General features: G+C 45.1%; 1 protein-coding gene across 14 annotated transcripts in view; it reads right to left on the reverse strand.

Moving 5' to 3' along the window:
• CLIP1 (CAP-Gly domain containing linker protein 1) overlaps window positions 1-17808 on the reverse strand; it is a 543241-nt gene that overhangs the window by 223187 nt on the left and 302246 nt on the right. For all 14 annotated transcript variants that reach the window (XM_069214950.1, XM_069214948.1, XM_069214943.1 and 11 more), the window contains 2 exons: window positions 13862-14024; window positions 13516-13731 (listed from right to left, as the gene is read on the reverse strand). In XM_069214950.1, the coding sequence (XP_069071051.1) occupies window positions 13516-13731; window positions 13862-14024 (379 nt within the window). The remainder of the gene's footprint in view (window positions 1-13515; window positions 13732-13861; window positions 14025-17808) is intronic.

The following is a 17808-nucleotide window of genomic DNA, read 5'->3' on the forward strand; positions in this document are numbered from 1 at the left end:
ACTGTAGATACCTATAAAGTCCTATTTTGAGAACCCGGGGATATCTCGAGGATTTCCCAGTTTTGCTGTATACCATAGGGGTGTGGCTAGTGTTACATTCTTGGACCATCATATGAATCTGGTGGCCATATGCCAAATCTGGACAGTTATAGCTGCTGGTTCTTGAAGTTTCAGCCACCTGGGTGGCCCATAGAGGGCTATTAGGTAGCCAACGGGTTGTAGGTTAAGGTGGTCCATACGACAAGCCATGGCCTAAGGACCTTATCGTTGATGGTGGTACGTTGTGCCTCCCAATTTTATTTCTGGATGTCTGGCAAAGCCACTCCTCCATCATACCACTCCCTTCAGAGTTTTGATCCATGCGGGACCCCAATCCACAGCAACGTCGCCACCTCGCTGTCAATGGCCTTAACGTAGGCAGCGGGGATGGGATAGGGTGTGTTCTGTAATACATATAGTAATCGGGGAAACAGCATTATTTTTAAAAAGTGCTGTTCTGCCCTAAAGTGTCAGTGGAAGCATTCTCCAATGCTGGACATCTCTCTTTAATCTCGAGGGGGGGCCGTAGGTTTGCTTCATAAAAGAATGTGGATCTCCAGGAAGCAGACACCCTCAGTCACCACTTCAGCTGGGCAGTCCCGAGGCCGCCGTGGCGGTTTCCCATGAAGGACATAGATTTGGTATTTCCGCCAATTGATGGTATATCCTGAGACGCTCCTGTGGATGTGGATGTGGAAGATATGCATTAATCTGAGTAGCGCATGTTCTGGGTCAGAAATATATAAGAGAAGATCACCCGCATAGAGGGAGATTTTATGCTCCCAATGCTCCATCGAGTGGATTCCCAAGACAAAGGGGTCCTGTCTTATCTAGGGCGCCAGGGGTTCCAGCGTTGGGGCAAATATTAGTGGAAACAGAGTGCAAGCCTGTCTCGTGACTCAGTAGAGGCTAAGGTCTGCAATAGACCTCCATTTACTCTCACGCATGCCAGAGGTTCAGTGCCCCACCCAATTAATTAATCCTGGGCAGAAGCCCAGTTTAAGTAACACTTAAAACAGGTAGGGCCATTCGATAGATTGAAGGCCATTCAGGCATCTAGAGCAAACACCTCTGCCTCTTCTCTGCTTTGTGGGGCCCTGCTGAGGACATTGTGCAAACGCCTCAAGTTCAGAGTTGTACTGCAGCGGCGCCTAAAGCCCGAATGGTCTCAGTGGACCAGGGTTGGTATAACTTTCAAGAGGCGGGTGGTTAGGACTTTAGCAAGTATCTTAGCTTCGATGTTAAGAAGAGATATAGGTCTATAGAATGCTCAGTCATCTGGTGACTTCTTGCCCTTAGGTATGACCACAACTGTTACTAGTCTTTGATCTTCAGGCAAGATCCATAGTCATCTGCTTTCAAGGAACATCTTTAGGAGATGTAGGGCTAATTTTGTCCCAGGGGTTTATAAAATTGAGCCGGAAGCCCATTAGGGGTGACTGCTTTGCCAAAGGCAAGTTCCTAATTGCAGTTGCTATTTCTGCCTCTGTGATTTCTTCTCAGAGGAATGTCCTGTCGTCTGGTTACAAGGATGGCATGTGTATGCCGGTCAGAAAGCCCCTTGCATCTCCGGGAGTAGATGTTACTGCAGAGGTACATAGCTTGGCGTAATAAGCCATAAATGCATCCGCTATGTGTTTTCGTTCATGAACTAGGTCCCTTGTTAACGTCCGTACCTTCAGTACCCAATTACTGGTTTGATCTCTTTTGTCCAGTCAGGCCAGTAGTTTATTGGACTTAGTCCCTACTTCATATAGGCAATGTTGCATTGCTCTATACTAGAGTCATGCGGCCTAAGTCGCCAATTTTTTTTATTATTGTTACTTGAGGTGGAGCTGGTGTAAGAGATCGGTTGTCACTTCCTGTGCAAGAGACTTTCAAGGACTTGAAGATCTTTTTCCAACATGTCTAGGTGTGTCAGTTTTTCTTTTTTATATCCCACTATTAAGCCCTGATGACATCTTGTAGGCCTCACATAGGATCTGGGGGGAATCAATAGACTCCTTGTTTTTATTAAAATAGTGCTTTGTGACTTCAAGGGGGAGTGATCTGATATGTCTCGTGCCAGGTGGCACACCTCTGTAAAAAGAGGAATATGCCAGCAAGTTTGAGAATGTAATCAATACGAGACCAATTGCCATGCACTCCAAAATGGAAAGTCCTGTAGTCCCATCGCCCCCAAGAAATCAGCTAATGGGTCTCTGGATGCGGTCGGCAGCCTAGGAAGGTGCCGATCCCACGTGTCACAGAGCTAAATTAAAGTATCCCCTTATGATTAATTTTCCTTGTGGTAGCTTAAAGAGCTGTGCCTCCCAGATCAGACAGGGTCCCGTCATACAGACGTGGTGGAACGTATACGGAGCAGATATTGATTGTTTGCCCCTCCCAGGTCCCCATGAGGGCTACAAACTGACCATGCACATCAGGCCAGATTTTTTGGGTCGTGAAAGACAGTGATTTCTTAAGGAGAATTTCAACACCCCTGGAACCTGTTGTATATATCCTGCATGGGCCATTAGTTTATACCCTTATCTATTAAGTATCTTGCAGGTGTTACCTATCAGATGGGTCTCCTGTAGCAGGGCAATATCTGGTGCCTGCCTTTTTAATCGCCTAATCCATTGAAGTTCCAAGATGGGAACGTTGTAGACTGGGTGGGTCTAATCATGTTTGTTCTTATGATTCCTGGAACAGCCAACCGGACGCTTTGGGACTGGTTGACTCCTTCCCTGTGTCATAGTGAGGGATTCAGTATACCCCTTGTGTAGTGTGATACGTGTGGTCTGCAACTTACAAACTCCGTGGTCCGGAGCCAACAATAACAAACAAAACTCCCTAGTACACCCACTGCATAACAGGTCTAAAACCACCTGCCTCCTCAGCTGTGCAAAGTGCCTACCACCCTTTAACTATCTTCAAACAGTGGGGAACAGTGGTCTGCTTCTGTTGCTCTCGCCCAACCGGATCCAGAGATTCCGACCAGGGAACCACAACTAGACGCTGACTGCCTTGTTGCAGATGCTGAACCAGATCACAGTCCTATGCTCAGGTATGAGGGCGTCTGTCTCCATAGTGATTCAGAAAGGCAAGCTAGAAGCTTAACATGCTGTGCTCTAAATAGAACAAGCAGAGGGAGAGTAGAAACGGTTAGGAATTATGATAGCTTTATTCTTATGTTTTACTCTCCTGGTGACTATATCAATCCTAATATGTTGTATTGTTCTGGTTATTGCGGCTCACGCCTTAATATCTAAAATACAGTTGTTTTATTAAAACATTGTATAAAACTTATACTGTCTTTGTCATTTGTATATGAGACCATATTGTGAATGAGAGAGTTGGTTTGGATCTGAGAGACCACGACTTCCCTGAGAAGTTCCAAAGATGTCATGCGCTCGGCTGCCCAATCATCTCTTCCCCAGGGGAGAAATGAGGCACTGCTAGTTAGCCGGAGCAACAAACGGATTTATGGTGACAGAGTTCTTTACACGTGGGTCAGACTCAGTCCCCCACACCGTTATCGATCCTGCTGCCTAGGAATCCAGTAGTCTCATTTAGGATAATGAGAGCCAATGCGATATGGCCCCCTCTCCTCCACCCCCACCCCCAACGAAGGAGAAGAAAATTACATGTTTGGCACAGAGACCCTAAACAGCCCGTAATGCAAGTGGGTAGTCACCTGTGAATCGAGAGTAGTTTGTTCACATACTGCTTAAGTCTGACCCTCAGTCCCTTTTTTATTCTTGACTTGCGTTGCCGAGGGTGGAGGCTCCGATTGATGTGGCAGTGACTGCCCTTAGTCAGGACTGTGGGATTCCCTGTCGCTCTGCCTGCCATTGGGTGGGTGAGGCGCGTCGCTTAGTCGGTGGGGATGCTTTATGGGTCGTGGCCGCTCATTTATCCGCCAGTCATTTCCATGCTGCTTCTGGGGTATTGAAGTGGCAGGTCTTACCTTCTGCCCCCACTCTTAAGATTGATGGGAATTGCATTGAGTATTTCAACTCCCGCTCTCTGAGGACTCACTTCACCTCCGTGAAGTTTCAACGTAGGGTGTACTCTGGAAAAATGGAAACGGTCACGTTATCAATTTGGATTGGTGGGCTCTGCGTGCTGCCTGGAGAAAGACATCCCGGGCTATGATTGTTGGTGGAAGAGCCCCTGGTTTCGGTGGGCGCCTGGGATTGTGTGTGCTCTTTTCACAGAGAAGTAGTTGGAGAGACCCTTTGGTTGCAATTTATTGAGGATTATATCTTCCCCAATTAGCTGAACTGCAGGGCCTTCGGCCCGTTCAGGAAGATCAACCAAACAAATGTTATTCTGCCCTTCAAAGTCTTCAAGTTTTGCTTCTAGTGCATCTGTTGTGGCATGCATTTCCTTTACTTGCTGCTCTAGAAGGGCAGTTTCAGCCTGTAAAGAGGCCACGGAGTCCTCAGATTCTTCCACACACTCATGTTGCAGTGATTGGCCCACGCTAGGGTAAGTTTAGTGGAGACTGTGTTTAAAGTTCTAGGGTCCTCCATATTCTTTGGATTACTGCCATCATGCCCGTGAGAGTAGGAGCGCCTTCTTCCAGCGATGCTTCAGCGTCTCTTGGGTCTTCGTAGTAAGCTGGCCTTGTTCTTCATGGGGGGAGGGTGAACTTATCTCGTTTGGACTGCCGTGACAGTCTGGGTTCCTTTCTCTCGATCGTGATAATGGATTGTCGTTCTTTGCCACTGTAGATGGCGTGGGAGTGGGGGGTGGGAGGGGTCTGAGTCCCAAAAGGTTAATCACCACCACCTGCCCGAGGTCAGTTTTGATCCCTCTGCGTTCTGTCAGTTTTCCCTCTAAAGACTCTTCATACTGCCCAGGAAAAGGAAAGCAAGATCTGTAGGTGTTAACTGGGCTGCCTTGTTTTCCCTCTTTCAATGGGGCTGCAAGTGTGATCCTGTGCACACAGGTGACGTGCATCCACCAAATAGGTCAGTAGCGTGGCCATGTAATGTAGTGCCGTTGTATGCCCATTGCTGAACTGTTGTGGTGAATATTAGTGAGAGGTTCATCGGGGGAGCATTACTCTACCGCCACGCTTGAACCACCTCCTTCCCACCCGATCTGCTCGATTTATAAAAGAGGGTGGCTCTGTCCGCAAAAACAAAGTTTATGGGCTTCCTATGGTTAGCGTTGTGACAAAGGGGGGCCCTGTGGTCTTCAGTTAAATCTGGTCTACTGCACCATCCTTTACATTATTGGTCTCGTTCCCATTCAGAGAAGGCCTTCATACCAACGCCTCCCTCATGAGGCCTGCCTCTCAAGCAGAGTGTCTGTGCTGCACTTATCAACAAGGCTCGCCCAGGCAAAAATCTGTGGTGGGCCCGCTTCCAGCAGCAAGCCTGAGATTGGGCCTATCTAGTGTCCGGGGCTGCTTTCTCTTGGTTACTGCCACTGGGCGAGCTTTGTTCGCAGTAACCACTCCATGTTGCTTGTTCCCCCAGGCTATAATGGCTCTGAGGCCACCCACACAGTCTTCTTTCAAATTCCCCCTGAGCCCTGCCCTCCCCCTAGTGCCCTCCCCTTTCCTTAAGATGGCCTCAACTTGTGGGTGCGGATAGTTTGAACTTCGCCGATGAGTGATAGTCTTTGGAAATGTCTGCTGGCACCTACGGGTAGCCGGCTCTGCTCAGGATGTCCTCCGCTTCCCCCGACACGATGGCTAGGGCACTCCACGCGGCACTGGACCCGCCGGCCCGCCTCCTTCCCAGAGTTCTATGGAACCCGTTTTTTAGGGCATCAGTATGCCCACAGTGTCAGGCGTCTTTCCTCGGTGAGCCTGGGCTGCGAGAACCTCGATGTGGGCTATGATGTTCAGCTAGAGCACCATTTGTTTCTGAATGCTTTATTTATTGACAATATAGCTAAGGCACTAGATTGGGTCTTTAGTGGAGAAACCTTTACTAACCTCTGTTTGCCAAGGTGCCAGTTATGCTCCATACAATCTTGCATGACATTTAGGATGCCACTAGAAATAAATCTTCAGATATATGTCCAGAAACCTGATGGCATGGGATGAGACAATTCCTACCTCCTTTTTGCACATATGCACAAACATACTTTTTAAACAAGAAGCAGTTATGGTGTGTGGTGCGAAGAATGTCCTAAATGGTCATTTGAGCACTACCATCAATCAACTACAGATCCTATTAATCTAAGTTTGCTCTCCGTCACAGAGGAAATTCAATATCCTCTGCACCAACTCCAGTACAAGAAGATGCTGATATTCAAGTGGGCCATATACCAATTTATTTCTCTAACCTAACACCTGGCCATATTACAGTCACATGCCCAACATATTCAAGAAGAGCTACAGTGGCCAAAATGTGTCATCTTGTTGATGCAAAAAGGGAAACAGACCAAGGAGACATGCAGTCAAAAGCATGAATAATTTGAAAACAATAGAAAAAATATTGCACAAACCCTTATGTAATGTAAGATAAGGATGAAGGAGTGCAGGGCAGGATAGCACATAGGCTGCCATTATAAAGCAAGAAAAAGGTTACCTCAGTTCTTTTGGTAGGTGGTACTGGTTGATTTAAAGAGGAGCCTGAATATTTGTCTAGTCCACCAGGGAGGAGGGAGGGCTGCTCATGACTATAATGGAAATACCCCTACGAGAGAACTGAAGTTACAGGTAAGAAACTATACCTTCTCTCGTAGGGAATTTCCATGTATAGTCATAAGGAATTAATAGAGTAGCAAGACCATCCCCACTGAAAGCGGTGGAGAAGACAGAACAATAACAAGATAGTTAGTCATGCAAAGATATTTCTGAGAGAAGCCTGCCCTACTTGAGCATCTGTTCTAGCATCAGAATCAAGACAGTAGTGCTTAGTGAACGTGTGGACAGACCTCCATTTAGCAGCTTTGTAAATATCTGATAAGGAGATATTTCTCATGAAGGCAGTCATGGCTGACTTGCCTCTGGTGGAGTGTACTTTTGGTCTACCAGCAAGAGTTTGATTAGCTAGTTGATAACAGTACAGGACACACAAGACAATCCACCTAGAGAGTGACTGCTTGGAGGTGGCAAGACCTGTGCGAACCGGACCATAGTTAACAAACAGTTGCTGTGATCAGCAAATAGATTTGTTTTTTTCTAGGTAAAGTTTCAAAACCCTCTTTACATCTAGAGAGTGAAGTGGTCTCTCACAGGAGTAGATGGGTTTTGAAAGAAAGTTGGTAAAGAAATAGTCTGGTTCACATGAAAATCAGAGGTAACCTTAGGTAGGAATTTAGGATGTGTCCTTAGAACTACTCTGGAAGAGTAGAGGACTGTATGGTTCATTAGCAAAGAGAGCCTGGATCTCGCTAACCGTGTGTGCTGATGTAATTGCCACCAGGAAAGCAGTTTTCAAGTGAGGTGTTGGAGAGATGCCTTGTGTATGGGCTCAAAAGGTTGTTGTATGAGATTTGAAAGGACCACATTAAGCTCCCATGGAGGACAAGGGCACCTAATAAGAGGAAATACCTTCTTTACCCCTCTAGGAACTCTTTGATGACTGGGAGTTTAAAGAAAAAGCTTTGTGAAGGACTTTTCCCGTATGCAGTGAGGGCTGCCAGGTGCAATTTCATGGATGAGAATTGCAGGCCAGATTTAGCAAGGTGCAACAAATACTGAAGAATGATATTCTCCCTGCAAGATGTGGGGTCTATATTCTTGGAAGAACACCAGAAGCAGAATCTGTTCCATTTGAAGGCATATGCAGATCAGGTGGAAGGCCGCTTTGCCTCTTTCAGAACCTCCATACAGTCTTGTGGTAGGTTAAGGTGTCCATGCTGTACTAGCTCAGGAGCCATGCTGCCAAATTCAAAGAGGAGAGGTTGGGGTGTCTCATGTGGCCCCTGAGTTTTTTCAGGAGGTCTGGCTTGCATGGCAGCTTGAGATGTGGGCAGAGCGACCGGGGAAGAAGGTCTGGGAACCATCATTGCTTTGGCCATGATTGTCCGATAAGGATCATCCTTGTTTGCCGTCGTTGGGAGCTTGAGCAGGACTGCCAGGATCAGGGGAATTGGTGGAAAAGTGAAAGAAATTTGTTTGGACCAGTCAATCCATAGGGCATTCCCCAACAATTCTGGATGGTAAAACCAACCGGTGAAGCTGCAGCATTTTTTGTTTTCCACTGTGGCAAAAGAGGTCGATAGAAGGTGTACCCCCATTATCGGAAAACATTTTGAGCAACACCTTAATACCCCCTTGTGGTTTTCTCGAGAGCCCTGCTGAGTGCATCTGCCTGGACATTCTGAACACCTGGAAGGCGAGTTGCTACTACCTTCAAATTCCTGGCAAGGAGCCAGTGCCATATTGTCTGGGCCTCTTGTGACAGGGCTCTGGATTTGCCCCCCCGCTTGTTCAGGTAAAACATGGTGGTTGTATTGTCTGTCTGAACCAGCAGGGTGTCAGTGTTGAAAGACGGGGGAACCGGCTTGAGAGCTAGGTGAACTGCACAGAGTATGAGGAGATTGATATGTCGTCTCCCTTGGAGACCATGAACCTGATATCTGTAGGTAATCCATATGGGCTCCCCATCCAAGGAGAGAGGCATCTATCACAATGGACTGTGTTGGAACCTGTTGACGAAATGGAATCCCTTGTAGGAGACTGCTTGGAGAGCACCACCTGCAGAGGGATCTGATTGCATAGAGATACCCTGTCTTCCAAGTTTCCAGGCAGCTGGTCCCACTGGTCGTCTAGGCACTCCCAGGCGAGCGTTGTGAGCAAGAAAGATGCAGGAGGTCATGGAGCCGAGAAGTGAGGAGATTGTGCGCACTGTTGGACGATGCATTGTTTTGAAAGTGCGACACTTCTGGAGAAAGGATAAGCGTTGTTCCTCTGAAGTACACACCTTTTCTTGAAGCGTGTCGATGGTAGCTCCTAAGCAGTGCATCTTCTGGACTAGTCATGCAGTGGACTTGAGAAAGCTGACATGAAGAACCAACGGATACAGGAAATTGCATGTCCATTTGAAAGGTGGATGTAAAAAAGAAAAAGGCATTCTTTCAAGCAAAAATGCCTTAATTCCTGTCAGAAAAAGAAAAACAAAAAGACAAGGAAAAAGACGTTGAGTAAAGCTGTTGTCACTGATATTTATAGCAAATTTTGGAAGAAAAAAAAGGTTGAACTCAATGCTCCGGGGTCCTGTCAGCAGGAGCCAGAAAAAAGAACTGAGGTAACTGCCTCTCACTAGGCATAATGGGATAGTGGCAGTCTCAGGGATCTTAAAGACACAGTCTACTTTTGCTTCCTTTATATTGGCAGCCTATGGGCTACACTGCCCTGCAGTCTTTCATCCTTACCTTACATTACAAAAGAGTTTGTGAAGATTTTTTTTGTATTATTCAAATTAGTCATGCTTTTTACTGCATGTCTCCTTGGTCTATTTACCTTTTGCATCAACAGGGTGAAGAATGTTGGCCATTGTAGTCTATTCTTTAGGCCTGTGGTTCCCAAACTGTGGTCCAGGGCCCGCTGGGGGTCTGTGAAGCCTCCTCAAGGGGTCCGTGACTGCTTAGAAAATTAAATAATATTAACAGATTAGGTCCCCAGGTTTCAGTAATGACTCAGAAGGTGTTCCCTGATTCCAATAATGATTCAGTGAGGGTCCCCAGGTTCCAGTAATGATAAAGTGGAGGTCCACGCAAGTCAAAAGGTTGGGAACCACTGCTTTAGCTACATAATAACATTCTTAAGTGATCATGCAGGCCTTCCTGAAGAAAGGCTAACATGAACACTTAAGAAGACATATTAGAATAAATGCCCCGGGGTTCCCACAGGCGGGCGGAACAATTAATTGCTTATGACTATACATGGCAATCCCCTACTAGAGAAATGCTGTTCTTCAAACTGGTAAGCTTCTGAATACTGTAGCTGAGAGGTGAATCAGAATGCTTAGGTCCAACCTTCACAGAAGATAAACCACTCATGCAATGTAAACTGCTTAAGGCACAACAAAAGTGTATTCTTGAGAAGTATGCAGACAGGGACAATCTCAAGACATATCAAATGCTATGTCACACAATCTGTATTGCAAAATAAATGCCCACATGGCATTTCGCTGCAAATTAGCAACATCAGAAGTGCAAGAGGAGAATTCCCAAAAACTCACGACGAAGTGCCCAAATAAATTATATCTGCATAAAAGAACTAGCTGATCAGCACAACTGTAGCCATTCATCCACTTGGCATCAACAGAAACATATTACCTTGCTTCAATTATTGTGTGTGTCTTGGAGGAGATAAATCTGACATGTTTTAGTGACTCAGGCACTTTGTCAACTTTACTAAGGACATGAGTCTTTAATTTTCTTTCACGTAGCATGTTGACAGAATAAGAATTGACAGTTACTGGCACTCATAATCAAGTGGGTAAAAGATCAGTACAGCAGCTGTATTCCAATCAAGATCACATGTGGGATTTATATTTCACTAAGTGGATATTTCAGAGAAGAAAGAAATGTTTCAACACAGACAGCAAAATGTCCAAATTTAAGAGCTCATGGACTAAAGAAATGCCCAATGGTTTGATGTGGTATGAATTGGACTAGTGTGACTGTCACAATCCAAAGTGGGACGGGTATGCTCAGACATGGATTCTGTGAACACTGTCACTGGAACCAAGCTCTATTCGGCTGATAAGCCCATAACTAGGGCGAAACAGGTCCTGAATTGCTTGTGCTCGGGTTCAGGGAGGACTTGGCTTGGTAGTTCGGGCTGCACTTTTCCTACTGGAGCAGGGTCAAGACTGATTTGCATATAGCCGGGTCCAAACTGATGTGCCACAGTGTGCAAAATAACGATGGATTGGGATGTGGCCCGAGTGATTACCAGTGGCTGAGATAAATTTAAGCATTCCATCCATCCCTGTTTTGTATACTTACGTTTTGATTTTGGGCACTTAATGCTCTGGCACAGGGCAGAGGTCAGCAAAGTTCCATTCATATAATGAGGCAGGGCGGGGCAGACCTAGGAGAACAATGAAGGAGTGGGTGTCTTCCACGGAAATACAGGATCCGCCTCTACCACTGCTTGTGTGCTTTCCACCTTCAGGGGTGGAGTCTGGCAGCTTTTTCTATTGACTGCCACAAAAACTTCCTTGAAGGCAAGAAGTGCTGCAATGTACAGGGGCTGCTGTTGAGGTCTTAGAGAAAAGCTTCTTGTTGTCCTTCTTAGGCTAGGCTGACTCACCAGTGTGTGCTCTTACAACGTGATTTACCTTTTAAAACAGTGTCTTGGTTAACTCCACACATGCTTTTCTTTCAATCTACTCAGTTTATTCAATAAACGTAAACTGCCTGCAGCAGCAAGTACAGCAAGTTAACAGCTGTTTAAATGCTGCTGCCGAAATGGACTTCAAATGAACAACAAGTCCCAGCATCCTTACTTTTCCTTTTGTTACTCTGAGATGTGGTTATGAAAATGTGTTGTGGAGCACTGTTTTTCAGTCATAAATGGAAGCTCTCCGTACACACAGCTCAAATTAAAACAGGGTTGTTTTCATTTAAGTAGGGCCTACCTCCTGCGTCAAGTCTGAGGCCTGGCCAGGCCTTGGTGCTGACAATGCACCATCTCCCTGACCTTTGAAAGCAGACTTTGAATGCACCTTATTGCCCTGGAGCTCAGAGGGCCAGGGAGGCACTGCATCATGCAGCTACTGGCTATCTTTGCATTAGCTTTAAGTTAATCTGAAAAGTAAATAATGGTAAAAATGTGTATTTGGAGCTATTGCTTGAAGATTAGAAGAAGTTATTTACATGTATGAGTAGCTTGGGAGTGGGGTAGGTTTGATTATCTGGTGATACTGACTCGCCACAAAATCTCTACCAGATACTTAGTAAGGTCATTCCTGTGATATCCATGATGTGCATATTCGATCTGCAATGCGATTTGGAGGCCTATGACATGCACTCTGTACTGTCAAAAGAGAGAAATTTGGTTACAGCAAATGGTGAACAGTATATGTGCAACCACAGTCTGCCTTTGATTATCATATACTATATCTGAAAGTAAAGAAGTGCACTGTGGTTCTTGTGGGAGAACGAGGGAACTCTAATGACAATCCCACTCAGATCCAAGTGACATTTCCCCCATCGAGTCTTCACAATAAGGATAGTATTCCATAATAGCCTGAAAATATATAGTGTACAGAAAAGCAACAATCACTTTCGGTTTAGAGAGGAGCCAGAAGGCGGCTACTCCTCCAAAAGCTTTGGGTGTCACAGAGCAATGTCACGCTTTCAGAAATCAGGTTATAGAGAACGTTTTAAAGATGCTTAATCCCTGCCTTGCTTTGCTTAAAGTAAATAAGAACCAACACTGATTTCCTTAAACTAAATCACACCTTATATATTTTTTGTTTTTACAATGCACTTGATGCATATGTTTCTTACTGCATGTGGATTTTCCTAAACATTTTCAGAAAATTACAAAAAGGCACAGGACGATAAACTGATTTTCTGATAATCACTCACTCTGCCAAGTGGGAAACCTGAGATTAGAATGTGAGTATATTAAAGTTCCAGGCCTCATTTTTCGGTTTGTTTATTGCCTTGGGAGGGCTTGCAAGGCCAATTTACATAATGTTCACGTCATCGAGGGTCACAAAAGCTGATGCAATGACAGACAGCGACTTAAATGTATAAGTTTCAGTTTCTTTAGCAAACTGCGCTGTTCTTTTGCTGCACTTTCTTTTCATGATTTTTTGAGGATGACAACCCCCTACCCTAGAGACTCTGCATGTAAAACTTTGCTTAGTTGCTCTGTGTACACCACTTTCAAATTACACTACACACCACTGCATGCAGGACTGGCCAAATATAACTGTTTTTTTTTCCTCAACGCTGAAACGTCCCTTTAATGGAAATCATTCTAAAGTATACAAACGATCTTTAAGAGATTGTTCAAGCCTTAGAGAAATTTCCTAACATGAGTTAACCCGATTTGAGGTCAAATTCGTTAGTAGAAAAGGGCAACTTAAAATACCCATTGAAGGGTTTTCTCATATTACACTGCGCTGAAAAATAACTTTGTTTAATAAAACTCCACAACTGTGAAAAGGTAAGAAAGTCATATGTGACTTGTTCTTCAAATACCTCATATGGCTAATACGCTTCAGGAATATAGTTCACACAGCTAATATTCCATTCAAAACATAACAATATAATAATGTGTTATGACATGAAAGGCATAATCTGTGAATGTATGACAGAATTATAATCTGCACAGCTATAACTGATCATTATGAATGCACCATTAAAATTCGTAATCACCTCCTTGTCACACCTCTGACTGAAACCATTCCTTCAACTTTTGCATGTTTCCAGCAATAATACACCATCCCCAAATGTATACTGTGCTCATCTGCTTTTCAAAGACAGGTGTCTATTAAAAAAAAAAAGGCCCCAGTAGGTAAATGGATAAACAATTACAGTAAGTACAATACTTACTTGAGCTTGTTCAGCTTGCTTCTTCAGGTCTTCTAACTGTTTCACGAGGTCCGTGTTCTTCCCTTGAGCAGTCTTCAGTATTTCCTCAGTATCGCGCATACTATGCTTCAGATCTCTGATGCTTGATTCATACTTGGCACTCAATTCAGAAATACGACTTTCATGCAGACTTTCAAGCTCTTTACTATGATTTTGTGTGTCCTGTATCTCTCTTTCCTGCAAAACACATCAGTTCAAGAAAGAGTCACATCACCAATTCTAGAGGTATTGAACCTGCCATAGCATGCAACTGGAGATCCAATGTGAACATTACCAGCTGTTTGCAAAAGAAATAATCCTTTCTTACCAGAGCTTCCATTTTGTCCTGCATTTTTTTGAAATCAGAGTGTTTATCATTAATCTCTTGCTGGATTTGCTTCTCTTTGCTTGTCAAGTGCTCTACACTTTGCTGAAGAGTAGTTACTTTCTCAGTTTCCTTTGACAGATTCCCTCGTAGTTCTTCAATCGACCTGAAAAGAGTTCAAAAATTAAATGTTTAATAATGTCCACTTACTTCAGCAACAGTGTCCATCTTTTATTGAGGGCCACTGGAGAAACTGGTGCACAAAATACTTTTTCAGGAAAGGCGAATTAGAACCACGATAGCTCTGAAGCGCGATTCTATATGGATGCACTGTGTTGTAAACAGCAACCTGTTTCTAAGTCCATTCCTGCCCCTGCATATGTGCCCACCCTATATGTAATGTCTAAAATGTAAAGAGGGCTAGAATAAAGCAATATATGGCTGCTCTGATTATTTCACTGGAACTCAAAAGTGCGACTGCCTGACACTGGTGTAATCGACACTAAAAGCCAAATCGTTCTAGTGTAGAATTGGGGAACTGAGGATAGGAAAAGCTCAACTGCTCAATCCTAGGTTCTCCAATCAGCCTTTGGCTCTTGGTCCTTAGATTCTATGCCGGGACTAGAGGCGCGGATTAGGCTGTTCATTTTTCACTTCTTTTATTACCAGCAGCCATTAAAACATATGCAAACAGAACATAACAAAGTACTTCATTTCCCATTAAAAATTGGGAAAAACAGGTGACAGTTCATCCAATACGCATCCAGTGACACCCTTGAAGACTCCTTTCTCATCTTTCTTCGCAGCTCCAGGCCGCCTTCAGTTAAGTACTTTCTTACCGCTGTATTGGTGCTTATGGGTTATGCCTTAACATCTTGTAATTTATTGCCATTTTGTGGCTATACGTGCTTGACACTTCAACTGCTTTCTTTGCAGCGCAGCCGCAGAAAGGTTTATCACTCCTTCGCGGACACTCACTGTCAATTCGTAGCTCAATAGCGAGGTGCGGTGAGCTGACCGTCAGAGGGCCCTGCACTTAACTTCCTCATCACACTCGGCACCTTCTACCTCCCAGCGGCCGGCGCGTCAGTTTCACTTGGTTTTCTCTAGTAAAGTGTGACCGGCTGTATACTGTAGGGGGCTGACAGTGCAATTAAACAGAGTAATCGAGCGCGTGCCTGGAGTCTAATAACCTGTGTAGGTAGGATTTTGCATCGCTGGGCTGCATAATTGGGAAACAACCCTGGGGGCATTTCATAGTGGTATATGTGTTGCTCATTGAATTGGAAGGAGTGTTGGTGTCCCGGGGCCTCTTTCAGTGCCTGCCCACTCTATATACCTTACAGTATTTCTTAAAATTCTCCTGGCTCACCCCAGTATACATACTGCCTTCTTTCAATAACGGTCTGTGAACAGTCCATTACCATTACCAGGTTTATCATACCTAGCTCTCACTAGGGTAGAGAATGAAGCTTTCTTGGTTAGGAATTTTATATCTCATGTTTATTGTCAAATGGTGGGGGTGTTTATATTCACAACTCCCATCTTCACAATTCTGCTTTTATTATCATTCATTATCCTAATCATTGCAGCACAGGCATTTTATTGTAGATTGCAGTCTTTTAAAAAAATTTATTGAAAACTCTCCTGCATCTCCTTCATTGCCTTTGTGTGTATGAGATTTGTTGCCAACGAGAAAGAAGGGTAACTTCCGTTCCGCCACGACTTCCCTGAGAGGTCTTATCTGGAGTCCATGCGCAAGGCTGCCAGAAATCACCTTTGCTGTTTAAGTTTTGGTGAGGTACTGCTTGTGAGCTGGGAGAGTCAGGATGACAGTGGCGACTTGTTGTAGGAGTGACTCAGTTGCCTACAAACAAAAGTGCTGTCACCCCTAAACCAACAGTCTTGCTAAGGAGTGAGAGTCCAACTAAGACAATGGATGCCTCCATCCTTACGTCAGTATCTCAAGAAGTGGTGCCCTTCGAGAAGAAACTCCTCCAGATGGCCAAGCAGGGTCAACAACCCCTCGTTCTGAAGAAAGACTCCTCAGGGCCTCAAGCCCCCACACCTCCAGGGCAGCCCACTGCCCTACTAATAAAGACTAAGCACAAACATGCAGATGACCCAGGGTGTCGATCTGGATGCTTTTGCCTGCCTCAAAAAGGCTTTCATGGACTACCAACCACATCTTCTGAGTCTCCGGTCATCACATCTCCCACCACTTCGGAGGACCTCTCCTTCTCCCAAACCATTGGATGGGGATGATTTTCCTAATGTGTCGGATGGCGAGCCAACTAGAAGCTGGTCCCTTTTTGGCAGTTCCTCTCTGGTGGTGGGGAGTCCAAGCCAGATAAAGCCTCTCAAGCCCCAGATTCAGACAAGCTCGACCCAGATGATTTATTACACCCATCCTCTGCGGAGAGGTCTCCATCACCAAAGTTGCCTCCTATGTGGTGAGACATTTGCGGAAACCACTGGACAAAGAAGTCTGCTTGCCTTCGGGCTGAGTGTCCTCGCCCCCTTCCTGGAAGGCAAAGTTGCCCTCACTCACGAAATTGATGCCAGGATTGCCACCTTCTTGGCAAAATTCATACGAGACCAAAAAAGGGGACAGATCGTACCTGACGCTCATATCAGGATAAGTTAATGGACATAGAGGGACTCCTATACAAGATCCTGGACATGGACGAAGATGCTAAGGCTTCCGCCATCCTGATTTCCCATGAGGTATTATAGAGATGAGCTCAGAGAGCCATAGTTTTTCTAGGAAACGGTAAATGTGCGATTTCCACTGAAAGGCGCAGATTCCTTCTAATAAAAATGGATCCAAAACTGGGAGAATTAGCAATATCTGAAGCAGGTTCCATCGCACAACAGGGTCTCTTTGGGGTTCCCTTTATTCACACACAGGGGAAATTTGTAAATACTTTCAACTCTTCGATAAAGCTCAAACCTCTACTAGAAGAATGTTTGCCCCATGTGTTTTTACAGGCAGTGGAAGGGGGGAGTAGGTATAGGTGTTTGGGGGTGGGGGCAGGGCTTTTGGGCTCGACCAGCCGTGCTCTCCATTAAGTCTCCGCCAGAAGCTCTGGGACACAAAGGGTACAGTGGCAAGACTCATCCCGTTACCACTAGACGCAACCCCCGCCAGTGAGGTTCAAGAGGAACTCCAGAGGCAATGGCTCCTAGAAGACCCCTCAAGGTGAGTGTGAAATCCCCCTCCAGGATTAGACTTGTGGGGCAGACTATCAGAATTATTTCACAACTGGGAGGTTCTTACATCAGACACCTGGGTTCTTCAAGCAGTAAGGGGCTTCTAAACAGAATTGTACGGTTCGCCATGTCAACCACTGAGACCCCTTTCCTTCTCTCCAATTCAAGCCGATCTTGTGGATTCGGAGATTGTACAACTCATGGAAAAAAAGAGGCCATTGTTCAAATGCAGTTACATCCCTATGGTTTTCTCACCAACCTCTTCCTCGTGGAGATTAGGGATGGGGGTCAACATCCTGTTATACATCTAAGGGAATTCAATGAGTGGCTGGTCTTCCACCACTTAAAGATGGAAGTCATTCATCTCCTCAAAGACTTGCTGCAGGCACACATATTGATGGTGCGCCTGTACTTGAAGGACACCTATCTCAAAACTCCCATCTTCACTCCTCACCGGTGCTTTCTACAATTTACTGGAAGTCACAGATCTTCGAATTTACCTCCCTTCCTTTCAGCCTATCGTCCGCTACATGGTATTTCAACAAGGTCTTCAAACCTGTGGTGGAAAACTTGAGAGCTTGAGATATCAGACTCACTGACTACCGGGATGATATCCTCCTTATGGATCAATAGCCAAAGAGAGTGTCAAAATCATCTGCAGCTGACACCAATCTTCTGAAGTCACTCATCTTTGTTGCCAATGAAAATCAGTCTTCCCTTACTCCAACCCAACCCTT

The sequence above is a fragment of the Pleurodeles waltl genome, chromosome 11 (genome assembly GCF_031143425.1).
Source record: "Pleurodeles waltl isolate 20211129_DDA chromosome 11, aPleWal1.hap1.20221129, whole genome shotgun sequence".
Taxonomy (NCBI): Eukaryota; Metazoa; Chordata; class Amphibia; order Caudata; family Salamandridae; genus Pleurodeles; species Pleurodeles waltl.